Source organism: Protopterus annectens, chromosome 3.part1, assembly GCF_019279795.1.
Source record: "Protopterus annectens isolate FY-2018-M chromosome 3.part1, PAN1.0, whole genome shotgun sequence".
Taxonomy (NCBI): domain Eukaryota; kingdom Metazoa; phylum Chordata; order Ceratodontiformes; family Protopteridae; genus Protopterus; species Protopterus annectens.
Window position 1 is genome coordinate 329,866,713 of NC_056732.1, and position 23,691 is coordinate 329,890,403.

General features: G+C 39.1%; 1 protein-coding gene across 1 annotated transcript in view; it reads left to right on the forward strand.

Moving 5' to 3' along the window:
* Window positions 1–23,691, forward strand: part of OXNAD1 (oxidoreductase NAD binding domain containing 1) — a 369,327-nt gene that overhangs the window by 237,697 nt on the left and 107,939 nt on the right. Inside the window, exon 5 of the mRNA XM_044066774.1 lies at window positions 22,954–23,095. Coding sequence (XP_043922709.1) covers window positions 22,954–23,095 — 142 coding nt within the window. The remainder of the gene's footprint in view (window positions 1–22,953; window positions 23,096–23,691) is intronic.

Sequence of the window (23,691 nt, forward strand, 5' to 3'; positions counted from 1 at the left end):
TTTATTCTCCTCACAGATGTGGAAAACAACTTGCATGCTTTCAGAAGACTTACTTTATCTTTTAGACTTGAAGAAACCAGTATTCTGTTTTTATTGTGCTATAGTCAGCTTGTCTCCATGAAAATGTAAGAGAAAAAAATGTAGTCCTCAGCTGCAGGCTTTTAAAAACAAACATTTATTGCTAAAGGAAAACTTTTCATTATTTTTAGGTTTATCTTATTTACTTGTTCCACTTAAAACTTGTTGTTAGATTAAACCAAGGGTCTTAATCCATTCACATATGCAAAAGTAAGAGAAAACATGAGCAGTGACTCCTTTTTGTTTGTTTTACTCATGAATTGAATGAATACTTGACCTTGATCTTTGGCAGTACTGAGTATAGTCTTTTAATGTTATATCCTTTAGTTCTGTGCTGCTATGTATTTTAATATTGATATCTATTTTATATTTTATTCAATTTTTATCCTGTAGTTTTGTAGAACTGTATATTTTATTTTATTTTTATTTTTATTATTGTCTGTAGTAATACTTCCAGAGAGAATGACCGACAGATGCCCTTTTAGGTCACTGATAACTTAGGTTCATAGGTAGGTACTAGGCTATTGGCCCTAGGGCCTATATAAGCCTAGCCAAAAATGGACCCTGGCTTTCGCCACCCAAGAAAATTATTTTCTTGTGCCCCTGTCGAGCAGAGCGACAGAAGTGATCCCTGGGATGAATTTCCTATTTCAGTTCATAGGAAGTTACTAGGCTAGTGGCCCTAGAGCCCTTACAAGCCTAGCCATTTTAATCCCGAGTTGCCTCAGTTGTCCTTTGTTAGATGGATGTAATTTGCAGTGTGAGTCTATGATCAACACCGACTACCTCATCCATTTGTCTAGGTTGCACTTGAATAGGGTCAGTGAGGAGCTGTGCTTCACGTGCATTGGAAGTGTATTCCAGAGTAGCACCAATCTCTGGGAGATATACCTGTCTCTCCAGCATGTTTTGTTAATGTCACAGGCTAGGTTAAGAGGCCTAGAGTGAGTGTTTCTTGTGCCATTTGATTTGCAGATATGCAGCATTTTCATTAGGGCAGGGTCAGATACTGCCCTGTAGGCCAGGCACAAGTCACTTCTCAGCAGCCTGTATGATACAGAGTACAGTGACAGGGCTTTTAGTCTGCCCAGGTAAGTCATGGTTTGGAGGCCATGCATTTTCTTGTTGAGAAACCTCTGTGGTCCCGCCAGTTGCTGCAGGTGTCTGGTGAGTTACATGCAGAAGAGAGCACTATACTGCATTAATGGCCTGATGATGGTTGAGTACACTGGAGTTAGAACATCCTCAGACCTGGATGAGATGCCCTTATTTATGAGATTCACAACACAGAAGGCTTTCCTTACCATTGTGGAAACTTGACGGTCGAATTTCAGATTGTTGTATACCCGTGTTCCCAAGTCTCACACCACTGGGTCTGAACTTAGGGGAGTGCTGTCAATATTGTATTTACCAGGGAATTTTGCTTTGCCAAAGGGGATAATAATGCACTTTTTTTGCATTTAATTTTATACTGTGGCTTTGGCAGCAGTTATTTGTATGTGGTAGCCCCTTCTGTAATATGTTAACATTGTTGGGGACTCAAGGCCATCTACTTTAGCCTGGACTTCGAGAAATAGATTCTAAACAGTAAAGGACCCAGCACAGATCTTTGTGGTATTGTGGTATGCCACTGGTGATGGGTCTATTGGTAAAGGTAGAGTCACCAGCTTTAACAGTATGTATTCTGTTGGTGAGCCAATTGGCTACTCATGAGTAGCCAATTGGCTCACCAGCAGAATACATACTGTTAAAGCTGGTGACTCTACTTTTACCAATGATTAATGTAAGGGTTAATCTCCAGCTGGGAGAGTTTCTCAATGATACCTGAGTGGGAAATTATGTGAAAAGCCTTGGCTAGGCCAAGATGGGCAGTATGCATTGTCTTACCTTCATCCAGAGCTTTAGTGACTTTCTTGAAGAAATCTATTAGGTTTAATAAGCATGATCTACCAACATAAACAAACTGGGTTGAGTCTAGAGTTCAAAGATTGCCTGTGTCCTTGTTGATAAGGTCTATGATGATTCTTTCAATGGTCTTGCATATGAGGCTAGTTAGACTTATGGGTCTCTAGTTCACAGGGTTGGTTGATGGCCCCCCTTTGTGCAAGGGGATTACTGTTGCTGCTCTCCACTCTGCTGGAACAAAGCCAGTTCTCAGGCTGTGGTTAAAGAGAATGCCAAGTGGGTCAGCTAGGTTCTGTTTTAGATTGCTTAGTAAGCAACCTGGGATGTTACCTGGTCCCATTGAGTCTTTTTCTTGGCCTTAGAGTGTGCAGATATGACCTGATCTCTAGTGATACTAGGCAGAGGAATGGTGTCAGGTATGCTTTGGGGTATAGCTGTTGGGGACAGGAGGGTGAAGTTTGCACCAAATTTGTCAACTAGCAAGTTGGCAATTTCCTCTAGTATAGTATGAGTTGTACCATCTACTACCAGTTTGGCAAGTAGCTGGGCATTCCCTTTTAGACATTGGACGTAGTTGAAGAATGTCTTATGATTATCCTTAGCTAAGGATGCAATTTACCTTTGTAATTAGCTTTAGAGGACTTTACAAGATTTTTGATTTGCTTGTTCAAACTGTGGAGGGAATTCTTCCTCTGCTGAGCCAGTTCCCTGTTGTTCTTGAACATCAGTTTCTTCCTTTTGTTATGTAACCTGTTTATACTTGAGGTCCACCAGGGTGGCTTGTTTTTTTGAAGACCTGGTTTTAATCTGGTCAGGTACAACAGCGTCTATACAATTGCTTAAGTGTTTATATAGGGCATTTGTTTACACCTCTGCGTAGGAGTCATTGTTGTCTGTGATTGCAGGGGGGTATAAAAATGTTTATACCATTGCTTAGTAGGCTGAAGTTTGCTTTGGAACATTTTTTTTAGTTGTTTTTGCTCCTGTGGTGGTGACAGGTCCAATAGTTAAATCGAATGAGACTGATTTATGGTCCGATCTTACCAAAGAAGGCATTACACAGGGGGGAGTGCAGTGACCCCCCCCTCCATGTTGGTGAGTACTATCTCCAGGACATTTGAACCCCTTGTGGGGCTGCAAACCATCTATTCTAGAGCATTGTACTGACAAAGTCCAGGACCGTCTGGGCAGGCATGTTCGTTCTCGTGTATGTCACCCAGTCGATGAAAGAATAGTTGAAATCTCCCATGATTAAGTTTGTAGGCTGCATGGTAAGTGACTCAAGTAAGTCCAGGTTGGTTGTGTGCTTTTCTTGGTTCATGGTGGGGGACCTGTAGCCGACAATGATGGATAGGGTATTTTGCTTATAGTTAATTGGACATGAAGTAATTCAAGAGAGTCATACTGTTTGATCAATCTCGAGGTGTACTTGGCTTTAATGAAGATGGCTACAACTCCACTTTTGGTTCTTTCACTCTCATTTTGAGGTCTGAACATGTGGAAGGCATTATTGGCTTGCATGGCTGGGGTGCATTCCATGTTGTTAAAACATGTCCCATTGACTGCCCGGATGTCAGCATCTTCCAAGGAGAGGAACGCTTCCTCTGAGGATGATGACAGTGTCTATGTCTATCGCAGAGGATATCTTCTTTTGAGTACATTCTGCACCTTGTGAAGGAATATTTCACATGGCCTTCAAATAAATGCTCATTTTAATGTATCCATTCCCGGAGAACACCCATTCTGATTCAAATAATTCTAAACCGCTGAAACTTTCAAAGCTGACACCTGTTGTTATTCTTCCAGTAATTCATTTTAAGAGTGTTGTCCTTTTTTGTTTACTAACAACTCATAAACTTCCTGTATGACAGCAAGGTGCTGTTTCCCTTGGATCATGGTTTTGACCACATCACAACACTAAACCAGCCCTACTTCACTTCGATACGGTCAGCCAAAACAGAAACTGCAGCACATCATCTCTACTCTTTTCCTGCACCTGTCTTTAGCCTTTGATATAGTTTCCCACCAGCTTCTCCTCCACAGGCTACATCTCCTTGGCTTGGCATCCTTTTTCTGTCAGCTGGTTTCCAGCTACCTTATTAATCACATTCATTTTGTCAGATGGTAAGACTCTCATTACAGCTTCCTCTAAGTCAAAGCAGGTGTTCCACAAGATTCTTTACGGGTGCCAATTATATTCAACATCTTCATCACTAACCTGCACAAAGAATCAACACAATCAGTCATTCAAAATGCTCATTATTCTACTTTGGTCTGGTCTGCTGTGTACCCAGTCCAACAGGCCATCACCCAGAAAGCCTTCATCTTTGTTGAAAAATAGCTCCAAAAATCCCAACAACTCTTAACCCAAAGAAAACCAAAGTACTCCTATTTCATCCCGAGCATATGACTCCAGATAACAGCCTCAACATTGTTGCCTCTAATAACATTAAAATCGAGCTCACCAGCCATAATAATTTACTAGATACATTTATTAACAACAAATTAATTTTTAATCTTCATATAGACACAGTAGTCAAACATACACATCAAGCTGGGATCTCTATACAGAACCAAGCAGTTTTCTTTAATGAATACATCAGGAAAATAGCAGTAACCTCCCTCCTCCTTCCCTGCTTCATGTCTGCCTCAAAAATATTTACAAATCTTCACTCTTCCACCTAGGCCAAACTGTTAACAGTATTATAACTAAATTAATAAATGTGCATGTAACCTCCAAAATCAATCCAGTCACTGCACATCTCCAGAAGCACTCAGCTGTCTTGAATTTCTCCATTAGATTTCTTTTATCCAGCTAGTCAGGGTGTACAAGATACAGCATCACCCATCCAAAACTCCCTTACTGACTAACCTCATCCAGTGGCATAAAAATCTTCGATCCAAAGAAATTTCTTTAGTTGTTTCCTAAAAATCAAAAAACTTTTAGTGGGACTCATTCTCTGTTAGTGTCTTCAGACACGAACAAGCTCTCAAGCACAGCCAGACTCTTAAACAATATCATATCAACAATTTTAAAATTAAATTAAAAAGACATATGCAGATATCTAAACTCAGTAACGTAACTGCAGCACACCAACAGGCTGACATAAAGTATATTTTATCCTTCTCCCTCCTGCGCCATCCTCCCTTTACTCTGTCATCTCTCCTTTCCGCAGCCTTTTCTATCCTCTTTTTCACATATTGTCATAGTATAGACAAAAGGAGCATTTGATCTTTCTTTACTGCATATAATCATAATGCTGCCACATGCAGAAGTACATTTTCCTTATCAAGCACAATGTTGATAACTTGGTTATACCACACCTGTAGGTTTATATTATAATTTATAAGAACTGTCTTTGTTATTGTTTATTTCCTTTTGAAGCTTTGCTCCCTGGACCTCCACTAAAAAAGTACTTCCAGTAAAACCTTCCAGACAAACAAGAGCAAATAAAGTAAATAAAAATAAATATGTCATTCCTTGTTTTCTTTTAATAAACCTGTTCGGATATCATTCCTAATTTATTCATTGAGCCTAGTTCTTAGCCACCTGGTACTGAGGAACATTATTTATTCATTTTTAAGAAATCTATGTGTGACCCGTATCTATATCTAGCGGGCTGCCTATTTTAAGTATATAAAAAAGGAAATGGCTAACAACTGGACAAGAGCAAGCCAGATTATCCTAAAAAGAAAAAGAACAGATACATGGATGACTCTGACACTTCCATCTTAGAGAAAGTTTCTTCAACAAAAGTACCTGTACTGACTATAACTTCCCCTTGCCCAGAACCTTTCTTGTTGACTACTCCATCCAGATTGGCTTTCCCCCTAGACTTAAGTTGTCTGATACCATCAACTCCACTTTCTGGAGCAGGCTTTCCACTTTCTATCCTTGTGTCCAGTATCAGCTGCATCTTTTTGTTCTTTCTGGTCCCTCCAGACTCCTACACAATTGTATTTGAACAAAATGATGTCTGCGTTTCTAAAGGCTTAACTTGGGTATTGTGCTATCTCACCCTCTCTGTTTTTAGTGTGGCACAAAAAGAACCCCAAACCATTTTCACTGCACTTCCACTCCCCAATCCTGTTTCAACTCCGGGAGCCTTGGAACCAGTGAGAGAGCCTAAGATAATGTTCTCAGCACCAAAGGAGAGTTTTTATTCAACGTTTATTTCCTTGGCATTAGTGGAGGTGTCAGCATCAACTCTTTTGGCGCTGATCCCCTTCAAGGCCCGTGGGACCCAGTGCCAACTCCTGTCCCTACCCTTTTGGGAACATTGTTGATGTCATCGCTTTTAAAGTTCAACTACCTGGTGCCAAAGTCTTCCTTGGTGGTGTTGACCCTTGAAATGTTAGTGTAGATGGTCAGCACTGGTGCCCATCCTTCAGTATCGGCGCAGGTACATTTGGTGTTGATGGCTTCAGGCCTGATTATCTGTGTAGCTAGATCAATGCAGATGAGATCCGAGGTGACCTTTGTGCAGGAATGGATACAAGCTGCACATTTCTGTCTGTAGACACCATTGAAATTAAGACTTCAGCCATATGTTTATCTTGCCCCCCCCAGGACAGAAGATTATATATACAAGGATTGTAAGATATGAGATCCCTTCTGCTCCAGATAGCTCAGACGAGTCTCCCAAGAGCCCCCCTAATAATAAGAGAAAGTGCAAAAATACTTCCCCAAGGCTCATCCTGAAGACACCACTGTTGGTGAGGTCCTGGAAATGATGAGACAGTGGGGATCCTGGCAAGTTGACCCCACCAACCTAGAAGAAAAGATCTTGCAAGAGATTTATATATCCTCACCCATAGCAGTGTGAGTAGTTTCATCTCCAGACAAACGTATTGATATGGTGCAGAATTGGTCACAGAGAGACCACACAGTGTTGTGGACTTCCAAGGATAGGTAAAATAGAGCAAAGGTTCACTTACTGATTCCATAGAGGTGTCAACAGCCACCAAATCTGAGGTTCTGGAGGACACTTGGGATATTCATACTCCTAATAAACAGTCAGGGATGATGGATAAACATGTAAAGTGTGTATATGCGTTGAGTACCTTTTCATTCAGAGAGGTGAATTACTTGACATTTATGGTAAGGTTTTAGAGGAACCTAACTGATAAAACTATAGATACTTAAACAGTTGCCCATGGTTGAACTGATGATACATCTAGACATCCAAGTGGCAATCATTAACTGTATTTCTTCACTAACCATGGACTTACGGGTCTATATTAGAACATCAAACATTCAAAATGTCGGGTGAACTAATATCGAACCCTAGCAATCGAAAAAAACCCATTGAACATTCGGAACAGCAAATTTTTTTCCAAGGGAAAAAATTTGCTGTTCCAGAACACATACACACAACACAAGCACACCAAACAAACAGCAATCCACACACATACACCTAAACTCTTAACACCTAATCCTACACTAAACTATACAAACACCACTAACTATCCACTTACTTTAACCCAAACCCTAACCCTAAGGTCCGTCACTATCGCACAGTCACCTCACCTGCGCCCTAACCCGCCCTAACCCACACGTCCACACAATCGCACACTTACCTGACCTTTGCCCTAACCCTAACTAACCCTAACTCACATGTCCACACAATCTCACACTTACCTGAACCCAACCCGTAACTTGCCACCAGAGCTCTGAAAATACAGAAGCAACAGAAACGGACAACCGAATTCTTTCCCTAGGAAAGAATTTGGTTTCCTGTTACTTCGATATTTTCAGCGTTCGCTGAAAAAAGGTCGATATTAGAACACCCGACATTTAAAATGTTCGGTGTTCTAATATAGACCCGGACTTGCATTTGAAAACTCTAGCTTGGTTAGTTTTTTACCAATTGTTTTGTCTGTATGAGTCTTTGATTTAGTTGTTACTTGGGATATTTTGCAGACACCTTAATGGTTATGAACATTAGCTGGGTATAAAGAGCATGTGTTTCTAGAGTATATTTATTTTATTTTACATTTGTTAACTGGGAAAGTCCATCTGGACATGTATCCTTTTTCAGTGGAGGCCCGTGGGGAAAAGCTCCAATATCAAATAGTACTGAGTATAGTTAACACACATTAAAAAACATTAAGTTGCTACATTTTCTAATACATCAGTACATATTGTAACACAAAGTAGGTAATTATAATAAGACTATTTACAATAGTAATGGTTCATAGGAGTGAAAAAAACAATAGGAATTATAGCAACAGCATTTAATACATTCTGAAGGGTTGTACTTAATTTCAAAACAGTGTAAGAAACTTCAGTCCATATATTTCTAGTTAATCACTATATATTAATCAGATCAGACAATAGTAGTAGAAGAAGCGAACTTAAACTCGTCTTAAGTCAAAACAAAACAAAAAATAATAATAGAAAATATATAATTGTACAGCATTACTAAGTTTTCGAAAGTAATCCAAGCAAGGCAGGCAGTCTGTTTCCAGTCGAAAATCCTTTATTAAGTACACAGACAAGCGATCCAAGTAAAACATAAATAGTGTAATAATTTCCTCACAAGCTTTCTAAATATATATGTACTTTTTATCAGGCATGGGAGTGGTTTATTGTGCTGTAAAACAAAGTGTTATTGGTACACATGATAAATTCACATCCCTTCCCCCATCAGTGTGACATTCAAGCTGGTCCTGCCCTACTTAGTAGCTGTCATAATAGTATATAACCCTTATGTACTTTAAATAAAATTTATAATGATGTGGTACCTCTTATTTAACCAGATTATTAAGTAGATTATTAAGTCTGTGATTTTATCCAAGACAGCATACTACATGGCTGGAAATATATCAACCTTAGATCATTTGGCAATCAAAAAATTAATATAAATATATACATATACATTTTGCATGTAAAAATCAATTTCTATTTTCATAACCTATTGTTAACAAAGATCGCTTTCGTCCTTCTAGACTTCTTGAGGTCTGTGTACAAGAACCCTAAAAACAATTTATAAAAATATATATAATTGTATAATTAGTTAGTATTGAATATTTAGGGTTCTTGTACACAGACCTGAAGAAGTCTAGAAGGACGAAAGCGATCTTTGTTAACAATAGGGTATGAAAATAGAAATTGATTTTACATGCAAAATGTATATGTATATATTTATATAAAGTTTTTGATTGCCAAATGAACTAAGGTTGATATATTTCCAGCTATGTAGTATATTGTCTTGGATAAAATCACAGACTTAATAATCTACTTAATAATCTGGTTAAATAAGAGGTACCACTTCATTATAAATTTTATTTAAAGTACATAAGGGTTATATATTATTATGACAGCTACTAAGTAGGGCAGGACCAGCTCGAATGTCACATTGATGGGGGAAGGGATGTGAATTTAACATGTGTACCAATAACACTTTGTTTTACAGCACAGTAAACCACTCCCATGCCTGATAAAAAGTATATATATATTTAGAAAGCTTGTGAGGAAATTGTTGCACTATTTATGTTTTACTTGGATCGCTTGTCTGTGTATTTAAAGGATTTTTGACTGGAAACAGACTTGCCTGCCTTGCTTGGATTACTTTCGAATACTTAGTAATGCTGTACTATACAATTATATATTTTCTATTATTATTTTTTGTTTTGTTTTGACTTAAGACGAGTTTAAGTTCGCTGCTTCTACTATTATTGTCTGATCTGATTAATATACAGTGATTAACTAGAAATGTATGGACTGAAAATCTTTCACACAGAGAAGTTCCTTACACTGTTTTGTTTTTGGACCCACTACACTTTAGTGGGTTGTTTTGAGACTTGGGGGATACCACGGAGATTACTTGTTTTTGTTGTACTTAATTTCAGTACGTAGAGTTTTCAAACAAAGATATGTCAGTGCGATTGAACATTGGTAGTCGATAGAGAATAAGTATGATATTAAAATCAGTAAGGTGTTTGTTGAGTGGGTTCAGTGTTGGAGGGGATGGTGGAGTGTAGGAGGTTTGGAAGGAGTTTAGTAGATCTAACCTGGGCTGTGGCAGGAGCAGAGCCAGGAGTTTGTAAGGTTGGTTTTTAGGAGTTCTTTAAACTGTTTAGATGAGGAAGTGTTCATAAGTGGGTTGGGCAGAGAGTTCTAAAGTTTAGAGATATAGTTGTAGAAGAGGGATTCACCTGTTTAGTTTTTAACTTTGGTGACTTGGAGGAGTAGTTTGTTGTTTGAGCGAAAGGATCTGGATGCAAAGTATGGTTGGATAATGTCCTTAAGGGCTTGTTTTTTTTCTGGATGATGGAGGATTTTGTGGACTATGGTTAGTTGATTAAATTGAAGAAAAAGAGGGAGTTCTAGCCAGTTGAGTTGTTTGAGAGATTGACAGTGATTGGATTTATAGGAAGCATTAGTGGCAAATTTGGAGATTTGTTGTAGCAGGTTTCAAGCTTGGCAAGGTCAGTTTTACGGAGGTTTGCAAGGATAGGGGATGCGTATAAGAGTGTTGATAGTAGGTGTGTTCTAGCAATTGTAATTTTTGTATTCTTAGTTAGAAATTGTCTATTCCTATATAGGAGACTAAGATTCTTGTGAACTTTTTTAATGGATTGGTCTATGTGGAGGTCAAATTTCAGGTTATTGTCAATAATAACACCTAGAAGTTTGGTATGGAGGAGTAGGAGTGATTGTGGTTTTGTTCTTAGAGAAGATATTAAAGGTTGTGGAAGAGGAAGGATTTCTGGTGGAGTGGAAAAGCATAAGTTTAGTTTTATTGGGATTTAATATAAGTTGGGAGTTTGTTAGCCATGTTTCGACAGATAGGAAGGTGTCTTGGGTGATAGATTGCAGGTCATCAAGGGAAGAAGCAGTGCAGATCAGAATGGAGTCATCAGTGTATTGAATGATCTTGGCTTGGGGAGTGACAAAGCGGAGGTGATTGTTAAGTAGCGAGAAAAGTAAGGTCCAAGGATGGAGCCTTGGGTTACACCTAAGGTAACTGGTAGGAGGGGTGAGAGGAACTATCGCCAAAGGACATTTTGATGACGATCTGGTAAGTAGCTTATATATTATAGCCAAACAGTCCACTTATGTTGTGCTGATGATTTCATAAGAAGGCTGAAACATGCATATCCACAGCTAGTGGGGTTTGGCTTTATTGGCCTGAATGTGTCCATAAAGGCTTAAAAAGGAAAAAGTCATGGAAATTCAGAATCCATATAGCTAACAATGAAAACTCTAGCCTGGCTAGGTTTTCTTGCAGTTTTTGACTTGAATAATGCAGCTGATGGAGCAGCAGGATCAGCTGGCTCAGAAATTGCAGTCTGTTGCAGAGCACTTTTAGATGGCTGTTGTCAATACTTCCTTTGATGAAACGTCCTTGTTTGGGCAGAGGACAAAGGAGAAACTGCTATAATGTGAGCAAGAGGACAAGATGCTCATAGCTGTTGGCGTTAAGTTTTCAGTCGCACAGAGATCCTTTCAAAGGAAACAGAAAGCTGCAAGAATCATCATAGGGCTTATGGATCACGGAAATCATATACTGGAGCTACTATGTGTCATTTATAAGATTACCCAAAAAGCCATCCTCCCTATCTATTACTAGTAACACTCTTTCAGATGAGGGCAGCACAACATATTCTCATTTTGTCTTGGTGCCCCCCCAGGACCTCAGATTAGTTTTGGGCCTCAGTTTTCTGAGTAAGTATTTGAAATGAGTCATTCTGGATGGTCATGGTGAAGTGTATTCTGCCATGCTTACATGCTGAAGACTGGATGTGCTCTTTGGATCTCCAGGATGCGTACTTAAAGGTAAAACTAGCAAAGTCTTCCATAAGATTCCTACTCTTTCAGGTGGGAAGAAGTCGTTTTCAGATCAGAGCTCTGCCATTTGACCTCATCAAATTCCCCCAGGTGTTTACCAAATGCATGGTTTCTTTCGCAGCCCGTATGTGTCTGTTAGGAGTGAGACTCCTTGCTTAGTTGACTGATTCATTGTTGCATCTTTTATGGAAAGACTTAATACAGCAAGGTAATATTTGCTTCAGATATACCTTTCCTTGGGGATTATGGTCAATCTAGCAAAGTCACAACTGGATGCCTCACAATTTATAATTTTTATCAACTGCCAGTTGGATGCAGTGAGCCAGCAGGCCAGGCTACCACTGGACAGGATTCCCACCATAGTCAGGCAGATTTAGATCAGCTATGCAGTGCAGCTGCAGTTTTTCAGGCTGCTAAATATTACAGCAGTTTCACTTTAGAAGTTTCCATGTGCCAGACTCCAGTAGTGGACCCTGAGGACACAGTGGAGTCAAGCAACATAGCCCATATTGCATACGTTAAGACTTTCAAAAGTATGTATCAAACACCTACTTTGTTGGTCAAATGCATGCATTCTCAATATAGGGACCCTGTTTGCCCAACCTATACCCACCACCACAGTAACTATGGATGCATCCTTACTTTGGGGGGGGGGGCATTGATAAGACCGGACAGTTCAATGGACATGGACCGCACAAGATGCCAAATTGCACTTCAGTGTCTTGGAGATGAGACCAGTCCTTCTAGTGTTGCAGGCAATTCAGGGCTTGCTTCCTCTAGCTACAATATCCATTTATTCAGATAATATGGTACTTGTATGGTACATAAACAAGCAAGGGGGAACCTGATGTTATTCCCAATGCAGAGTAGCTGTGAGGGTTTGGGAATGGGCCATAACATCACTTATGCTTTTCATACCTATGCACACAGTGGGGACTTCCATTATGATCGCAGACAGGTTGAGGAAGCTAATCTTGTTTCCACATGAGTGGTCTCTCAACTATTCAGTAGAACTAAAGATTTTTCAAAAGTGGGGGAGATCATGCTGTGTCCTGTTTGGTTCACCATTAAACACCAAATGTGACAGGTTCTACTCTGTCATCCCCCAGGAGTGACCGCCCCAAGAGATGCATTTTCCCACATTTGGCCTCCAGGCTTTCTGTATGCATTTCCGCTCATAATCAAATTCCTCCAGAAAGCCAAAATGTGCAGAATCAAGGTCATTCACATAGCCCACTTCTGGCCCCACCAAATTTGGTTTCCCCTGCTGTGGTCTCATAATGAAGAGAAGATCTCACCTCCTACCTTTATCTTTTGCTGTCCCACCAATCCTGGCAGCCACACCAGAACATTTGCTCACTTCACCTAACTGCATAGTTTTTCCACTTGATGGCTAGAGGTCCTTTATTCCAGTCTGAAGTTGTCAGTCTGATTACAGTTTTAGAAGGGCCATCTGCTAGAAGTATATATAAAGGGAAGCAGAAAAAGTGCTCAGGTTGGGTTATTTAACAAAATGTAAACCACTTCTCAGCCCCATATCCCAAGTGCTAGTCTTTTTAGTGGGCATATTTAAAACGGGGATAGTTGTTCTTCTGTTAAAGTTCATTTAACTGCTGTATCCTCATATCACCACATTTTTTTTCTTGCCACACATAAATATGTAAAGCATTCTTGAAAGGAGTCTTTCACTCCGGTCTCCATTTTGCTTGCCCTCCTCCTCCATGGGATTTAAATTTCATTCTAGAGAAACATACACTGTTCCCCTTTGAGACTACTTACTACACTGATATTACATTTCTGTCATGGAAGACTCTTTCTGGTAGCCAGTACTACTGCCAAGTAAGTTTCAGGTTATCCTTATCCTTTGAATTTCTTTTTGTTGATTTTCATAAAGACAGAATGACATTGAGGATTAACCCATCATTTATTCCCAAACTAACCACACAGACAAGTTTGAGGCACTATGCTTATTTCCCATTGATCTTTCTAAATCACTCTAACAAATGTAAATATCAGCTGCTGTGTTTAGTTGTGCACAGACTACTCAGACTTTATAGAACAAGAGAATTCAGGAAGGATCACCAACTATTCGTCTCCTTCTCGGATACCAAAAAAGGTGACAAAGTCACTAAGGTCACATTATCTAAATGAATGTCTGACTGGATTACCTCCTGCTACTTTTTCTGTAGCAGATCTGTGCCATCTAGACTGAAAGCACACACAGTCAGGTCTCAGCTATGTCTAAGGCCATTTTCCAAAATGTACCCCTAGAAGAAATTTGTCCTGCTGCTACTTGGTCTGGTATGTCTTGCATACCTGTGGGAAATGTTATAGATTAGATATCCTGTCCAGAGCTTGGGCTCCATTCTCAAAGGCTTGTTTTCTTAGGCAGCCCCAGGTCTGCCAGGGATTCTGTCCTCCATTTTCAGTATCCGGAGAGGAACTACATAAATATGTAAGTTATGTACTTATCACAAAATTAGATTTAGCTGTTATTTATTCGAACACTAGAACAACCCACCCACCTAACCCCCACCAAATTGTTGTATCCAGAGGAATCTGCAAGAACACCAGAGGCTTGGTTCTTGACTTTGTGGGTTTCTTGGTATACACAATTACTTTTCATGTCATGTCATGGTTATTATGGGGTAAATGCTTGTAAGTCAGAATCAATCAATCAATCTAGAGTTTCACAGGCGACCAAGGGCGTATGGGACAGAGAGAAGCTCAAGCTCAGAGAGTTGTTATTCTCATAAATACAGACACCAGCTAAATTTAACATTCTGGCAAGTACATAATTTACATTTTGGAATTACCTTATAAATTCAAGAATTACTCACGTTATCCAAAGAAGATACAGATTGTCTTGGTTCCCCTATTACAGCTAAGGAAACTGTTCCTATAGTCAAACACTTGGGGCTGGTGAAAGCATCGCTTAAATTCTTACCTGTTACAAAGCTCCACGAATATCTTGTTCTGTACTTAGTTTGTTTTTGCCAGTATGTTTAGGTTAGACATTTTCATCATAGTTAATCTTAAGCCAGGAGAGGCTTCATCCATCCCACTATCCTACAAGACTGCCTGTCTCTTAAATATGGAATCTAACACACTAGCAAAAATCTTAGCTATTCTCTTGTAAAGGATTTAAAGGAATCGCTGAGTGCTGAACAAGCTAACTTCATTAAAAGTTGTACTGTCTCTGATCAAGTTAAAACAACACTTAACCATCTTGGCTGAAGTAAAGATCCCCTGTCTTTAGTTTGTCTTGATGGTGATAATGCTTTTGACAGAAAATTAGATTTTTCTGTTCACTCTTCATGCAGTCGTGGGCTTTCCAACCTGTTTTTATTATATGAGGAAAGGCTTCCCTTTGAAATGTTGAAAACTGAAACTGTAGCAGTCCAAACATTTTAAAAATGGGAAACTATGAAGCATTTTTTTTTTTGCTGGGGTGTGGGCTGCCCTCTGCAGTTGTGTCTTGAGAACAGGGGCAAATTCAAGACTTTTTTTTTTAATTTTGGTCCATAACTGTTTCAAAGCTCAAGTGTAATGGGGAGCTTTGTAAAAATGTCTTCATTTCTCAACAACAGCTAAGATTAATTAAGATGGAGTCTTCTTTGCACCCTTTGCACTTTACTTTGGAACAAGGCAATGATGTTTCGCACCCCCCCCACCTTTCTTTTTAATGTAGTTATAGAAGCTTGTGTAGAAAGATTAAAAGTAATAATAAACTTGCACCTGCAGCTGTAATTGGCATTTCTATCAAACTTGTAGCATATGCAAACATCATCTTACCTTATATTCTTAATTTACTGTTCCTTCTTAGTTGCAGTATTGTTAGAGGCCACAGATGGTTATAGTCATTTTGCAACTACAAATTAGAACAAAATTTTGCATATATTCTCGGCATAACTAACAGTAGATGAGATTTCACATAAAACCAGTTGCCCTCGATTTTAAGTTATGTGGTGGCTGAGTTCAAAATCTTACCTTATGAAAAATGAAACCTTAAGTAATTTCATTGCCAAATAGGTATTAGATCTGGTCAGATGGCTTAATTTGCCTTTATCATTGATGGGAAAGATTAATGTTTTAAAAACGAATGTCATGTCTCACTTACTATGTGAGTGATATATAGTGCCAAGGTAGTTCTTACACTGAGTTGTGTTGTCCAGTAACAGAAAGAGATGCACACACTTGAGTTTTGAGATCTCATATTGGTGTTGCAGTGTAATTGCCATCTTGACTTGTGTTAAATATGCTAGGAACAATGTTTACACTGTTTGGTCAGAAGCAGAGAAATCTGATTTATGTTCCACATCTTTCTCATCACATCTCAGTAGCTGTTATGTAACCTGTAACACTTCCAAATTATAATCTCAGTTAAGTCTAGCTCTATATACCCTACTAATATGTGTCACATATTAGTAGGGTATATAGAGCTAGATTTAACTGAGATTGGATCCCTCCTGTTTTCGATATTTATAAACATTGTTCTTACCAACATTACAGTAGTTAATCTCACATTGTGTATGTAAATGATGATGTATTACCCAGCTCCTCTGCTAAAGAAAAGCTACAAAATGATTTTGCAGTTGTCTGTAACTGACTACTTGCCAATAATTTGGCTAAACTCCAGAAAATGGGTGGTTGTGGTTTTTGGAATGCACAAAAATATTCTAATATCCCAAGAATCGTAATTTAGGATCCTGTAGAGGTAAGATGCGAACGGGTTGAATACTAGAAGTATGTTAGTTTTTTTCTGGATCAAACTCCCGTCTTTTACAGCACACATAGATCGAATTTTGGAAAAAAAAAGTCCTGAACTAATCAAAACATGTTTGATAGTTGTCCTTGTAAACCAGTGATGCACATCCTGTGATGGGACTTAATGTCCCAATTCCAAGTCTTGAGTACACACTGCCTTTTTGACCCTGAACTTACTTGGTAATGATTCACACTGCCAAAATTAACATATGCCCCTATATTACCATTTCCCAGAAAAGAGAACACTACTAATGTCTTTCAAATGACAAGGTGTTTACCACAATTGCAAGGAAAGCTGTTGCCAGTAATAACTGCTTACATTTATGGTAGCATACACCCCACCCATCAAAATCATAACATACTAAGAGATCAGATGGTGAGAATTAGTAGACTAACCACAAATTATTCTGGTTTTGAAAGAGAAACGGTCAGTCTCAAAAGAATGTTTAAAGAAAAGGGATACTCTGTAAGTTCTATTGAGGAGCTGGCCAGTGACACAGAAAAAGGAAGAAAACTTCAGTATAAACCATTGATCGACAGAGAGGAAGAAGATGCTAATCCCTCTGTGATGGATGTTAATGACACAAACAAGTATGCTTTAGTTTTATTATTAACTTATGCACTTGACACTCCAGCAATTCATGAATAGTGACAAATAACCTTTTGAAATGCAGTGGATAGAGTGGTTGGGCGCAGCACCCATTAATATAAATAAAAAATGTTACAGCATTAGGAATATTCTTGAAAGACAGAAAGGAGAAGCATAAATAAGTGATTTAATAAAAGGAAAATATTCATGTAATATGTGCAATCAATGCAGGTTTGTAGCAAACAGTGCTTCTTTTTTCTCTTTGAATACGGGAATAAGTTATGCTTAACCAAAATATTCCAACTGTAGTACATTTAATGTAATTTATATTGCTGTGAGTCTGTCATGCCAGGCAATTTATGTAGGCAGGACTATAGGAAACTGAGTTCAAGAGTATATGAACACTGCCATGCAATAAAAAGAGTAGCAAAAAATGCTTTGTATGGATATACTTTAAAATGCACAAGTTTAAAAAGTATATTTTTTATGTGTGAGATGCTATATAACCCAGTATGACAGGCGGGAATGCTAAGAAAGTGTTAAGACACTAAGGAATAAGAGTGACAAATAAGAATAAGTGCCACAAATTTGGCAGGCTTGAATGACCATATTAATTTTAAATGCATTTTACATAAACAGCTGCCTAAGACCTAGTACAAGAAATGATTTTAAAGAAGCAACACGATTGGCTGTGTCCGTCCTGTGGTTTATGGTCAAGTAAAAGAGATGATTTTAAAGAAGGAGTTGATTGGATGTGTTTTAGATGATGTCATGATTTTTTTACTATTTTATGAGCCAGGTCTTATTTTATAATCGTAGAAAGCTGAATATGAACAGACAAAAGTGCTCACTCTGTGTTGGTTTGAAAGAATGTCACGGTAGATTTCAGATTTTTCTTGTTTAAAAAAAAAAAAAAACTAACAAAATTCTGGATGGTCACAATAGTCTATTCTCCCTTTTTTGAGAGAGGAAGACTGGATGTGTTCGATATGTCCTTTAAGATGTGTACTACCACAGAAAGATAGACAGACACTCCGGGAAGTATCTTCTTTTCTGGCTTGGAGCCAGACATTTTCAGTTCAGAGCAGTGCTCTTTAGTCTTACCACAACCCCCCCCCCCCCCATGGGTGTTCAGCACATGTATGGCAGGAGCAGCAGCTCATCTCCGACTGCAGGGGTTCTCGGCGTTCTATTATTTGGATGACTGGCTCATCACCTCCCCTACCATGGATCTACTCAGCCAGGCCAGGGATTCCATGCTCTGTCTGTGTTCAGACCTAGGCATTATGGTGAATCTAACCAAGTCCAAACTTCACCCATCTCAGTCATTAGAGTTCATGGGACCTCAGTTGGGCACAAGGCTCCAAACTGCAAAACTTCCCCAAGCAAGGATCATATCTATTCATCATCAAGCTGTAACTGTCTTGTCCTGTCAGAAATCATCAGCAAGAATGATTCTCCATTTTTTAGCCTCCATGGCAGTTTTGATCAACCTGCTTCCTTGGCCGGGTGCTACTTGCAAAGTCTACTGTGGACTCTTGTAGTCTAGTCCAGTAAGTCAGCAACCAATGTCTTTCCAAGTATTTTTAGTGAAGATTTGCAAGACACATATTTGATGGTGGTTGGAGTCACCACATGTTTCAAAAGGATGTCCTTTCGACCTTCCTTCTCCCCAAGCCACAGTGACCACAGACTATTTGAGCTGGTGGTGGGTGAATGGGCATTACCTGGGAATGAGTTTCCGAAGTATGTGGTTACAATCAGAGGCCAGTTTTCACATCAATGTATTTGAGATGAGAGTGATTCTACTAACACTGAAGGCATTTCTGGACTCTATCTCCTCAGAAATGATACCAGTCCAGACTGTTAACATGGCAGTCATCTGGTATGTCAGCAAACAGGAAGGAACCAGATCTTATCCATTATGTCAGGAGGCCATGAGAGTATGGCAATGGGTGATATCTTCTCACTGCTATCTAATAGCAATGTGTATCCCAGGGAAGTCCAGTAGTCATGGAGCAGATATTCAGCCATTGGGGGAAAACTTGCTGTGACCTCTTTGCATCTCCCCACAACACCAAGTTCAGTAAGTTCTTCGCTGTGCTCCACCAGGAAGAGAAGTCATTGAGGAATGCTCTGGCCCAAAATTGGCCCCCAGGACTCCTTTATGCTTTCCTTCCTATTCCCTTAACTGCAAAATTTTTACAGAAAGCACCTGGTGAAGAAAATCACAATCATCCAGATAATTCCTTACTGGTTTTGACAAGTATGGTTTCCCTTCCTTTGGCCTCATCCAGTGCACCCTTCCTTTGTCCTTGTCTTGGCTGCAGATTTACTGTCTCCTGTCGGGGTTACCTCACCCTGACAGGAGACAGTAAATCTGTCTCCTGTCGGGGTTACCTTACCCAGACATTTAATCCCTCAAATTGACCACAAGGTTTCTCCAATTCCATTGATGGCTAGACAGTCCAGGGTTTCTTCTTCAGTTGTTCATATTTTGATTGTTTCCCCAGAAACCTTCAACACATAAGATTTGCAAAGGCAGATGGAAAAGGTACTCTATCTGGGAAGTTAAGAACAATCTTGATCCTTTTCAGCTCCTCTTCCAGCCATCTTGGAGTTTCTGACTTATCTTTTCCACAATGGAGTCAGCCATTCCAGTATCAAAGTACAGTTTGCAGCCATATCTTCCTTTCATATTGGCTAGAATCACACGCCCATTATATTTTAAGGCCTGTCTTAGAGGAACTTTTCACTTACAGCCCTACTTAGAGATCCAGTCCCTTCATGGGATATTACCATGTTATTGCAAGCCCTAAATCACCCTCCATTTGAACCTGCTGCCAAAGTTGATTTAACATTTTTATCATGGAAAACTCTGTTCTTAGTTGCTGTTACTTCTGCTGCAAGAATTTCTGAACTCCATGCCTTGTCTGCAAAGCCTCCATACATTGTCTTTCATAAAGACAGTGTGTGTTTGAGAACTAACCCTTCTTTTCTTCCAAAGGTGGCTTCTGAATCTTTTGTCAACCAATCTATAAATCTCCCTGTATTTTTTTTTTCAAATTTTTCAAACAAAGGTGAATACACATTACACTTACTAGATGTTCACTTTCAATTAAGATTCTGTTTATATCAGACTAAGGCCTTCAGGAAAATGGATCAGTTAATTGTTTATTACTCCCCTGTCAAGATGGGAAAGGGGGTATCCAATGTTACTATCTCCCATTGCATGTCTGAATGTACAGCTTATGTTTACAAAGAAAGGGGCCTAGCACTGTCTTCACCTCCAAAAGCCCATCCTATTAGATCTGTAGCTTCATCAACAGCCTTCTTTTCCAGAGTACCTCTTGATGACATCTGTGCAGCAGCAACCTTGCTCAAGGTCCATACCTTTTATCTCACTTTATTTATTGGACATACACTCCAGATCAAGAGCCTCTTTTAGTTCAGCTGTGCTCCAGGATATCTTTCCATAAGACCACCCAAGTGTTACAGTAGCTGAGGACTTGGCCCCATATATTGAGGAGTGGACAGAAAAGACATTAAGTTATGTACTCAACATAACAATAGGCCTGTGTTGTCTGTTTCCATCCTTCCTCAACTTCCCACCCTCCTTCCCCCTTCCATGTATTGTATGGTATTTGGATTTTAATTCCTGGACTGCTCTGTCTGACTTAGCTTTGGCTCCTAGGGGGTCTTATTAAGACCAAGTGTTTTATCTGGTTTCCTATTTCTGTCTTAGACCCTGTATACTTGCCTTTTTTTCTTGTGGGCAAACTCTATCTAAGCTAGCTGGGTCAACACTGAGAATTATGGGTAAGGGGAAGAGCCTGAGTACCAGATCCAAAGCTTGAAAGTGGCCAAAGTCTGATCCATCTCAAATCTGAAGAACACATATTGAGGAAGAACAGAAACAATACAGATCTATCGTTATGGTGAGCATAGCCGGCCTTAGGCATAGGCCAACTAGGCAGCCACCTAGGGCATCACTCTAGCAGGTGCACTTTTCCAATAATGTATATGGTGTAGGTAGACCAGAATGGGGGCACAGGGTGGTGTTGAGGGGTGCTGTGGAGACCTTTTGCTTAGGGCACCAATTGACCAAAGGCTGGTCTTGATGGTGAGTACATAACTTTATTGTTTTATTGGGATGGACTGACTGGTTCGGCAAAGTAACCTCTTTTCAGCTGAGGCCCAAGGTGAAAAAATCCTTACATCAATATGACGTTAAATGGACACATTAACTAAATGGTATGCAGAAAGACAGAAAAATGCATTTGTGTAAAGTATCAGGTCCTCTGTTGCGTGATTTACCACACATTTCACCCACAAAAAAAGGGATGCATCTGATCATTTGTTTACTTCTGGACTTAGAGACTTGAGTAGTCAGTGGAAGTCATCCTTTAGGGCAACTTTAATACATTGCTTAACATCTACAAGACCATAAAATGTAACTTGCTAACCCATTTGATTAATAAAATGCACGTTGGAGCTAGTAGCAGCTGTCTGTAGTGTGGATTGTTCTGTATAGCTTTTGATCGTATGCTGTGTTCATATAATAAAGTGCAACATACATGAATGAGACATTGTTTACTCTTTGGCAGAAACTGTTAGATATGAACATTGCTGTCACAAGCATATTGTCTTCATTAGGAATCTTCCTTCCTGGGATCACCAAGGACATTGAAAAATCAAGGGATATAATAGCTTTAGCTGGTTTAGTCTTCTGAAATCATGGAAACATTTTGTCATCTGTAACCGTGACAAATAGACATTGGAATGAAAACTAATTGTGTTTCTATTCATAAAGTCAGCTGGCAAGCTTCCTTATCAACCGTTTTTCGAATATCTACTATAAATTACTGTCTGCTTTTGTTGGAACCACAGTGCTGGAAGGGACAGCAGGTGGAGTGATACCTGGGAAAAGAGCTCTCACACTTACCTTGACCTTTCAAGGAACAAATCCCTAATTAGTCTTTGGCCTTGTTTTGAGGTGGTTATGCATTATTCAGGACAGACTGTATGTTAGGATCTATTTTATGTGCATTTTTCTCTTATTGCAGCTAGTGCAATATGAATTATTCTAGTTATTCTCTTGACATAATCACTGCCATCTGACACTGACAGCAATAAGCGTGTTTATCTTCTTATCTTTTAATGAATGTAAAACTTAAAAGCTTGTTACATTGAGAGCTCTCACACTGAAACTAAGCAAGCCTGCGTTTGAAACATGTTAGTAAGCAGTTGAAAAATGTACTTCATTGTACTTCTTTGAGAAAGAAAACAAATTGTCTACTGTATACCTGTGTGCCAGGGAGCTAGAAATAACCAGCTAAACACATATCTGCTTATGAGTTTAGACACAGAAGAAAATAGGGAAATAGGCGATTTCTGGAGAATTCACCTTGAGAACAAGCTGCAGATTAGGTCAAGCCATTTATTGAGCTGCCTTGCAAAGCAAAAAAAAAAGTTTACCATTTGAAAATAGTTGCTGTTTTTAACGAAAGCTTAAAATATTTTACCTAATGTTACTGCTTTTATCAGAAAATAACCTTGCCATGTATACAGGCTTTTTGAAGAAAAAAAAACATATGGAACAGTAATTTTATAAGTGGAAATTCAAGATCATTTATGACCTTGCTTGAAAGCAGGAAATAATGTAGTTCTGCTGTGTGGGAGTTTTTATTATCTAATTCCATTTACATTTTTTTTATTTAAAGTTATAGTCTCTAATGCTAAATGTGCATGTTTATAACCAGCTAGCAAATTTATGGTGAGAATGATTTTTCTCACTGAGCATTTTTATATTTTTCAGGGTAGATTTCTTTATTCCTGGAATTTCAAAAGTTGGAGGCTTCTCTATTTGTTCAAGCCCGAGACTACTGCAAAAGGATGGAGTATTAGAACTAGCTGTAAAGTACAGCACTTATCCTCCAGCTAAATGGATTCATACTCAGGTAAGTGTGAAAATAAGATTTTTTTTTGTGTGTGTGTGTGTGTGTGTGTGTGGGTTCTGGTAGCTCCAAGGGCTGTCTAGAGAGTTTGTAAACTTTTTTTTGCCTTTAGCACTGATAATCATCATAAGGATCATTACTGAAGGAATTGTGGTGCAGCTGGGATATTAGCTGAAGAGGGCACCAACAGGGACCTATTTCAACAGAATCAGGGACAAATTCAGAAATAATCAGGGGCAATCAGTGCCACTTTTAAAATATTAGCACTATTATCTTGAGACATTGGCAGAATAAGACAATGTGAACTGATATAAATTTTCTGAACTAAAAAAAGTCTATAGCTCTAATTACTCTCATTTAAGCGCAGTTCACCACCTCTTCTCCAACAGTCACCAGTTTTAAGAGGGACACACCTAACATTTGAGTCAAAATTAGGGACACTTGAGAGTTATGGAAGACACTGCTCCTCCACCTTTATTTTTTCATTAGCCTGAGCCTGCTATAAAGGACAATGTACCCCATACCCTTGCACATTTCTTTTTTTGCAGCCTGATGACACCTTTCACTTTGCTGTGCCTTTTAACTTCATAATTTTCTCT